Consider the following 10,032-nt stretch of genomic DNA (forward strand, 5'->3'; position numbering starts at 1 on the left):
CAAGGACTAGGGAGTTCTCTATAATAACAAGAAATAGAATAGAGCTAAACGCAGGCAAAATCTTAGGAGGAACACCTGGTTCAGACACTGGTAGATAAATTCACCTTTCACCAGAACAATAACCTAAAACACAATACCCCATATATACACTGGAGTTGCTTACCAAGATGACTTTGAATGTTTCTGAGTGGCTAAGTTGACTTAAATCGTCTTGAAAATCTATTGGAAGACTTGAAAAAATGGCTGTCTAGCAATGAGCCGCAACCAAATTGACAGAGCACGAAGGACTTAAAAAATAACATAGTACAAATATTGTACAATCCAGGTATGACAACTCTTAGAGACTTACCCAGAAATACTCAAACCTGTAATCGTATCCAAAAGTGATTCTAACATGTCTTGACATAGGGGTGAGAGTACTTGTAAATTAGATATTTCTGTATTTTATTTTCATTTTGTCATTATGGGGTATTATGTGTGTGTATATGGGTGAGAGAAAAAATTGTATTTGTAATCCATTTTGAATTCATGCTGTAACACAACAAAATGTGGAATAAGTCAAGAGGTGTGGGGTCTGAAGGGGCTGTGTATGTATTGATATGCTTGTGCAAATAGCCGTCCGGTGGGAAATAGGTGCACAGCGCTGCTTGACAGGACATTAGCGAATATAAATGTTTCAGATAAAACTATACAAATGTTTTCAAAGTTTAAGTAGGATATTTGCTTATTTATTTTCAACATCATAAATGTTTGCCGTTCTTGTTTTGCAGATAATGGCAATGCCATCATGGGCATTTGAATAGTGTCAGCATCAACTGGAAAAAGTTTGTCTCTAAATTCAACTAAACTTAAAGAGTTAAACAGGAGAGAACTGTGCCTCCATCTCACCCCTGTCCAAATCTGACCTCACAAAGCCAGTATAATAGATCACGGAATCACCATGGGTGCAGTACTGTCACTGTCCCCTGCATCCAGGAAGAATAGCTACTGCGACACGCGCCCCGATTCGCTCAACCACTACCCGAGCCTGAGCAGCCGATCGCTCAACACTCAGAAAGACCACACCGGCGGCCTGAAACGGGGCCAGTCAATCTTCCTCCCGGCGCTCACCTGGAAACGCCTGGTTGCCACCACCAAGAAACGAGGGGGTTCTAAGAAATGTTCTGGGGGTTCTGGGTTGCTCGGAGACCCCCTCAACAACAACAACATTTACCAGAAGGACCCGGTGTTGCATCTCAACCAGGAGAATGTCAAGAAGTCTCTATCCTGTGCCAACCTCTCCAGCTACAACAGGCCAGCGGGACTAGGCCTGGGGATAGGCTTTGGCCAGGGGCACTGTGGCTATGAGATGGGCATTAAGCCCCAGCAGCTACCCTCCGTCATAAGAGTGCCCCATAAAGGAACAGGCGCTTCGTCCCCCAAGCGCGTCATCATCCAGGCGTCCACTAGTGAACTCCTCCGCTGCCTGGGTGAGTTCCTGTGTGGCCGCTGCTACCGGCTGAAACACCTCTCCCCTGCGGACCCAGTGCTGTGGGTGCGGTCGGTAGACCGGTCTCTACTCCTCCAGGGTTGGCAGGATCAGGCCTTCGTCACGCCAGCCAACGTCGTGTTTGTCTACATGCTGTGTCGAAATGTGGTGGATGGGGACCTGGTGTCGTCGGAGCACGAGCTTCAGGCCACGCTGCTCACCTGCCTCTACCTGTCCTACTCCTACATGGGCAATGAGATCTCCTATCCACTGAAGCCTTTCTTGGTGGAGGCTGGCAAAGAGGCGTTTTGGGACCGATGCCTTGCCATCATCGACGCCACTAGCACCAAGATGCTACGCATCAACGCCGATCCCCACTTCTTCACCCACGTGTTTGCCGAGCTTAAGAGTGAGGGGGGCTGCGGCCCACAGGACTACAGCAGAGTGCTGGACCGGTGAGAGGAGGGGTAGAGGGGTACAACCCCCCCAATCCCCATCCCCCCTTCCAATATCTGCCAAACATTTCCCCCTCCTGTCCCCTACATCCAAGCAGGTAACACAGGGGGGAAGAGACCTACTGGCCTATCATGACTGCGGTCTGTATGGTCACTGACACGGTTGGATATTCCATCAGCTGCTTGTCATGAAACCCCCCCCACCTGGTTTTCAAATCTTACCTTATGAGGTCCGGAGCCTGCTGGTTTTCTGTTCTACCTGATAATTAATTGTACCCACCTGGTGTCCCGGTTGTAAACCAGTCCCTAATTCGAGGGGGCTTCGAGGTCCAGAGTTGAGTTGCAAGGTGTTATTGTATATCACAAGTAGAGGTCGACCGATTATGATTTTTCAACGCCGATACCGATAATTGGAGGACCAAAAAAAGCCAATCGGACAATTTTTATTTATTTATTTATTTGTGATAATGACAATTACAACAATACTGAATGAACACTTTTATGTTAACTTAATATAATACATCAATAAAATCAATTTAGCCCCAAATAAATAATGAAACATGTTCAATTTGGTTTAAATAATGCACAAACAAAGTGTTGGAGGAGAAAGTCAAAGTACAATATGTGCCATGTAAAAAAGCTAACGTTTAAGTTCCTTGCTCAGAACATGAGAACATATGAAAGCTTGTGGTTCCTTTTAACACGAGTCTTCAACATTCCCAGGTAAGAAGTTTTAGGTTGTAGTTATTATAGGAATTATAGGACTATTTCTCTCTATACCATTTATATTTCATTAACCTTTGACTATTGGATGTTCTTATAGGCACTTTAGTATTGCCAGTTAACAGTATAGCTTCCGTCCCTCTTCTCGCCCCTACCTGGGCTCGAACCAGGAACACATCAAACAAACAGTCACCCTCGAAGCATCGTTACCCATCGCTCCACAAAAGCCGTGGCCCTTGCAGAGCAAGGCGAACAACTACTTCAAGGTCTCAGAGCGAGTGACGTCACCGATTTAAACGCTATTAGCGCGCACCCCGCTAACTAGCTAGCCATTTCACATCGGTTACACCAGCCTAATCTCGGGAGTTGATAGGCTTGAAGTCATAAACAGCGCAATGCTTGAAGCACAGCCAAGAGCTGCTAGCAAGCGCACGAAAGTGCTGTTTGAATGAATGCTTACGAGCCTGCTGCTGCCTACCACCGCTCAGTCAGACTGCTCTATCAAATATCAAATCATATACTTAATTATAACATAATAACACACAAAAATACGAGCCTTAGGTCATTAATATAGTCAAATCTTGAAACTATCATTTCTAAAACAAAATGTTTATTCTTTCAGTGAAATACGGAACCGTTCCGTGTTTTATCTAACGGGTGGCATCCCTAAGTCTAAATATTCCTGTTACATTACATTTTCTCAAATGCGCTTTTGTTAAATCATCCCCCGTTTGGCGAAGTTGGCTGTCTTTGTTAGGAAGAAAGCCTTCACACAGTTCGCAACGAGTCAGGCGGCCCAAACTGCTGCATATACCCTGACTCTGTTGCACAGAACGCAAGATAAGTGACACAATTTCCTTAGTTAAAATAAATTCATGTTAGCATGCAATATTAACTAAATATGCAGGTTTAAAAAGATATACTTGTGTATTGATTTTAAGAAAGACGTTGATGTTTATGGTTAGGTACACATTGGTGCAACGATGGTGCTTTTTCTGCGAATGCGCTCGTTAAATCAACCGTTTGGCGAAGTAGACTGTGATTCAATGATAAATTAACAGGCACCGCATCGATTACATGCAACGCAGGACAAGCTAGATAAACTAGTAATATCATCAACCATGTGTAGTTAACTAGTGATTATGTTAAGATTGATTGTTTTTATAAGATACGTTTAATGCTAGCTAGCACCTTACCTTGGCTCCTTGCTGCACTCGCATATAAGGTAGTCAGCCTGCCACGCAGTCTCCTCGTGGAATGCAATGTAATCAGACATGAATGGTGTCCAAAAATGCCGATTACCGATTGTCATGAAAACTTGAAATTGGCCCTAATTAATCGTCCATTCCAATTAATCGGTCGACCTCTAATCCAAGACCCTACTTTATCCTACTATGAGCCATCCATATTACAACAGGGGGGGAACTGTTCCCCCTAAGACACAATTAGAATTCGACATGTGTCATCAATGGGGTTGATGTCTTATGTTGTGTTTTCAACACAAACCCTTCTATGTTACGGAAGACTCACCTGATTTTACTTGAATTACCTTTTAGCTCGCCTGTCCTTGATAACCCCACTCTCACCTCTTGAGTCTCAATGAGCTGGAGGAACAGAAATAGAAATCCTCCCATGTCCCCCCTCTCACCCCTCCCCCCCCCCTCTCACCCCCCCCCCCCCCCCCCCCCCCCTTTGCCCCCTCTCATTAACAACCCAAGGGAATGTCATTTTATCAACAGCGTTGTTACCTAGAAGATCATGGACATCATTACTTATAAATAGATGACTTTGATAGAACAACAGACTCAAATATTTCCTAAATAGTGCACTATTTTTGACTAGAGTCCATAGGTCAAAAGTAGGGCACTACATAAGGATTACAGTTTTATTTGGAATGCCTGGTGGGTGCAGGACCATTTGTCCCTAACTCTCCAGCTATCATTTCATCTAAGGGGTCTCCTGGTGGAAGCAAAGTATACCCTTATTTTGGTGTGTGTGTGTATTGTGCATTGGGCATCAGTGAGGGTCATCAGCTGTTTAACCCCGTCAGTCCTTTGTTCCCTGGCTGTGCCTGTCATCAGGGCACCTGCCCGCTGCTGCTGTAATATCAACGAGATTACCTTTCCTCCTTCGCTCCGCCCTTCTTCCTCTAGCCCCACCCCCTCCATCCACCTCTGTCCCCCACTCCTCCCTTCTTCCTCTAGCCCCACCCCCTCCATCCACCTCTGTCCCCCACTCCTCCCTTCTTCCTCTAGCCCCACCCCCTCCATCCACCTCTGTCCCCCTCTCCTCCCTTCTTCCTCTAGCCCCACCCCCTCCATCCACCTCTGTCCCCCACTCCTCCCCTCTTTCTCTAGCCCCACCCCCTCCATCCACCTCTGTCCCCTTCTCCTCCCTCTTCCTCTAGCCCCACCCCCTCCATCTATCTCAGACAGACAGACACAAACACACACAAGTCCTCGGCTGGCATGAAGCAGCTTCTAGGGACTCTGGTAGTGTCTCAAATTGTAAATCTATAATGTTTATAGTGCATGACTTTTTATTAGCAGGGCATTTAGGGTAGTGCACTATGTAGGGAATAGGGTCCCATTTGGGACACAACCAATAGGCTTGTTGTTTACCTCTTTACAACATGAACCCTTTCTGGTTCACACATTTGAATCTAAATCGTGTGCTAATGTGTTTGTGTGTGTCAGTCAGGACTAGAGCAGAAGACAGAGGGTTGTGTTTTCACTGTCTACAAGCTGTGCACATACACATCTATTTAGCTTGGTGTTCTGTCTGTAGGGGTGATAGGGATTAGGTTATATTCTATTCTGTCTGTAGGGGTGATGGGGATTAGGTTGTATTCTATACTGTCTGTAGGGGTGATGGGGATTAGGTTGTATTCTATACTGTCTGTAGGGGTGATGGGGATTAGGTTGTATTCTATACTGTCTGTAGGGGTGATGGGGATTAGGTTGTATTCTATACTGTCTGTAGGGGTGATGGGGATTAGGTTGTATTCTATACTGTCTGTAGGGGTGATGGGGATTAGGTTGTATTCTATACTGTCTGTAGGGGTGATGGGGATTAGGTTGTATTCTATACTGTCTGTAGGGGTGATAGGGATTAGGTTATACACTATAATGTCTGTAGGGGTGATGGGGATTAGGTTATACACTATACTGTCTGTAGGGGTGACAGGGATTAGGTTATAAACTATACTGTCTGTAGGGGTGATAGGGATTAGGTTGTATTCTATACTGTCTGTAGGGGTGATGGGGATTAGGTTATACACTATAATGTCTGTATGGGTGATAGGGATTAGGTTATACACTATACTGTCTGTAGGGGTGATGGGGATTAGGTTGTATTCTATACTGTCTGTAGGGGTGATGGGGATTAGGTTGTATTCTATACTGTCTGTAGGGGTGATGGGGATTAGGTTGTATTCTATACTGTCTGTAGGGGTGATGGGGATTAGGTTGTATTCTATACTGTCTGTATGGGTGACAGGGATTACATGTGGGTCATAGTAATGGACGAGTTTTGCTTCCACCAGGAGATTTCTATTTCAATCCTGTACTCCTAATGTTATATTATTGCATATTTAAGGGAAATCGTGATGTTTCATGACTGTGAATGACCTTAGAGCCATATCCCGATCCGTCCCGTACAGTTTACAGCTATGGGACTACCCTGCGTCCATGACAACCACAAGCTCACTGAATGGCGGTAGTTTATGGAGTTGTAGTGTAGAGGCTCTGTAGACGATTCAGTTTAATTCTGTTATTATGTCATTATAACGTGACTGCCACCTTGACCCTGTCCACCCTCACCTTAAGGATATCACCCCTTATCTCGTTTACCTCCACCAACCCAAACAAATCCTTGAGCTAGATCCTATTACTGTTCCTCCAATCTTATTCACCCTGTTTTCAACCAATCATATCATACTACTCAACAGAAACTGTGACTGTCTGTCCAATCAAACACCTCATTAGAACCCTGGAACTCGGTTGAACTCCTGCACTACAAATGGACTTAATATGGAGCCTCAACCAGGAAGATAACAGGAGACTTGAACCCTACGCCTATTCTATGAATTACATGAATGGGAAATGGAAATCAAGTAGAAACTATTGTACCTTCCAGAATATTTGAGCTGGGGCAGACCATAGTGAGGCCTAATGTGAGTTTTGGTTTTGGGGGAATATGAGGTGAAGTCAGTCTATGTTACCATTGCTCTGTGAGTTGTGGTGAACTTGTTATATCAGTGTGTTTTTGCTGCTACACTATGTATGGACACACCTATAACAGTCTGTCTAAAGTGCAGACTTAAAGTTATAGTTCAAATGACAAAATGACATATTCGTTTGAACTCTCCTTTATAAAGGAAGAAGAAAATTGTACGGTGTAAATATGTTGCTGTGTGACCAAATGAACCGACTGCAGGAAAAAGTTTTGAAAAACCAAACACGTCATGTCTAGCTAGCTACAGTAGTGGTGTGCATGCCAGATAGATAGACTAGGTGGTCTATTCAATCAGATCAGCTTCAGCCAACATCTGCATAGCGGTTGTTTTGACGATGGAACTGTGTTAGGGCTGTCAAATACACAAACGGCTCCCGGCATTATATCTAAAGAGGACATTGCCATTGTTTGCACGGAGTCGCATTAACAGAAATCCACATGTGGCCTTGTTGGAACACGGAAATGTGAGATGTAATCTACACCTCCGTTAGGATGATAGATGTCATCTACACCTCCGTTAGGATGATAGATGTTATCTACTCCTCCGTTAGGATGATAGATGTAATCTACACCTCCATTAGGATGATAGATGTAATCTACACCTCCATTAGGATGATAGATGTAATCTACACCTCCATTAGGATGATAGATGTAATCTACACCTCCATTAGGATGATAGATGTCATCTACACCTCCATTAGGATGACAGATGTAATCTACACCTCTGTTAGGATGATAGATGTTATCTACACCTCCATTAGGATGATAGATGTAATCTACACCTCCATTAGGATGACAGATGTAATCTACACCTCCGTTAGGATGATAGATGTAATCTACACCTCCATTAGGATGATAGATGTAATCTACACCTCCATTAGGATGATAGATGTAATCTACACCTCCATTAGGATGATAGATGTTATCTACACCTCCGTTAGGATGATAGATGTCATCTACACCTCCGTTAGGATGATAGATGTCATCTACACCTCCGTTAGGATGATAGATGTAATCTACACCTCCATTAGGATGATAGATGTAATCTACACCTCCTTTAGGATGATAGATGTAATCTACACCTCCATTAGGATGATAGATGTCATCTACACCTCCGTTAGGATGATAGATGTCATCTACACCTCCATTAGGATGATAGATGTAATCTACACCTCCATTAGGATGATAGATGTAATCTACACCTCCATTAGGATGATAGAAACCTTCATTATTTATATTTTAATTTATTTAACTAGAGCAAACCAGGACGACGCTGGGCCAATTGTGCGCCGCCCTGTGTGACTCCCTATCACGGCCAGTTGTGATACAGCCTGGAATCGAAGCAGGGTCTGTAGTGACGCCTCTGGCACTGAGATGCAGTGCCTTAGACTGCTGCGCCACTCTGTGTAATTATTTCTATACAGCCTACAGTTTTCTCGTTCTGAAATTCTAAAGTGAGTGGGGCTGATGTGGCTTCGCAAGAGCAGCTGCTCACCGATTTGACAGCTCCGACGCAGTTCCTGCAGTTCCGCCTCCAACACCTCCGAAACATCCGCTATGTGAGTGTCTGCTATCGCCGGGCAACGCTTTGCTCTGGTCAAATCTAAGCTTTATTTTGTTTTGATCAGCACAACGTTGATGTGTTTTCTACTGCATTTTATTTCCTTAACTTAAATCAGTTTCATCCCTAGTCGCGGGAGAAGATCTGATGGCAAACACTAATAGTTTGTAAATTATGTCATGAGGACTGTTTATAATTATAACTGCAACTTTGAAGTATTATTGTCATTGTGGATGTTATCTTACTGAATGACAGAGACAGAGAATCTACAGTACCGGTACTCTCATTTTGTTTTGATGAGGAAATCACCACCACTACGTCTCAGCTACGTCTCAGCTACGTCTCAGCTACGTCTCAGCTACGTCTCAGTGCTCTAACACTAGAACCCAGACACAGCTATTGACACCACACCGTCTCCACATGGTAGATATGATACAAGTTCTGCTATAATTGCTGTCATTGTGATGGTTAGTTGGGTCAGGAGGGAGGACGATGAGTTTAAGAGGCTGGTATGTATCCTAAATGGCACCCTATTCCCTATGTTGTGCACTACTTTTGACCAGAGCCCTATGGAACCCTATTCCCTATGTTGTGCACTACTTTTGACCAGAGCCCTATGGAACCCTATTCCCTATATAGTGCACTACTTTTGACCAGAGCCCTATGGAACCCTATTCCCTATGTTGTGCACTACTTTTGACCAGAGCCCTATGGAACCCTATTCCCTATGTTGTGCACTACTTTTGACCAGAGCCCTATGGAACCCTATTCCCTATATAGTGCACTACTTTTGACCAGAGCCCTATGGGGAATAGGGTGCCATTTAGGATGCATTCCTAGCCTTCTATAGGAAGGAATTGTCTCAAATTCGTGCCTGTCTCACTTCCTTTGATGAGGATCTTGTGAAACAGGGTCTGGGTAAATCTTCCTCTGGGGATCTTGTGAAACAGGGGCTGGGTAAATCTTCCTCTGGGGATCTTGTGAAACAGGGTCTGGGTAAATCTTCCTCTGAGGATCTTGTGAAACAGGTGAGTAAATCTTCTCACGGCAACATCACAAAGACAAAAGCACGGCCATGTTGTAAAAGTTGCCGTGTTTATATTAAATGCTGAATCAGTGGTGAAGCCTTGTCAATGGGCTCCCGAGTGGCGCAGTGGTCTAAGGCACTGCATCTCAGTGCAAGACGCATCTCTACAGTTCCTGGGTCGAATCCAGGCTGAATCACATCCGGTCGTGATTGGTAGTCCCACAGGGCCACGCAAAATTGTCCCTGTCCGGGTTTGACCGCAGCAGGCCGTCATTGTAAGTAAGAATTTGTTCTTAACTGACTTGTCTTGTTAAATAAAGGTTAAATAATAACAACTGGGATTAATGGTGGAGCCTCATCAATGCAACAATGTGATGAATTGCAACGCAAAGGAAGTCATTTTTAGAGATTGGATAGTCACAGGGAGTCCCGAACAAGCAGCTCCGGTCCTCACCCTCAGTGACTGTATGTGTTAACCAGCAGCATCTTATCCACGTCTCACATCATTTCCAAGGCTGCATTATACATCTGTTTGATAATGTATCAAAGGAAAATAGTCTTA

At 44.3% G+C, this 10,032-nt stretch overlaps 1 protein-coding gene across 1 annotated transcript; it reads left to right on the top strand.

Moving 5' to 3' along the window:
* Window positions 1–634: 634 nt before the first annotated feature.
* Window positions 635–2,748, top strand: LOC110496701 (cyclin-dependent kinase 5 activator 1). The gene has a single exon (XM_021572737.3). It carries the CDS (start codon window positions 941–943, stop codon window positions 1,925–1,927), a length of 987 nt encoding a protein of 328 aa, XP_021428412.2. The 5' UTR covers window positions 635–940; the 3' UTR covers window positions 1,928–2,748.
* Window positions 2,749–10,032: the final 7,284 nt, after the last annotated feature.

The sequence above is a fragment of the Oncorhynchus mykiss genome, chromosome 18 (assembly GCF_057628025.1).
Source record: "Oncorhynchus mykiss isolate SJ-2025 chromosome 18, ASM5762802v1, whole genome shotgun sequence".
Taxonomy (NCBI): domain Eukaryota; kingdom Metazoa; phylum Chordata; class Actinopteri; order Salmoniformes; family Salmonidae; genus Oncorhynchus; species Oncorhynchus mykiss.

Excerpts from the sequence above, each read along its gene's own strand:
- LOC110496701 (XM_021572737.3), top strand. The coding sequence starts at position 941 with ATGGGTGCAGTACTGTCACTGTCCCCTGCATCCAGGAAGAATAGCTAC.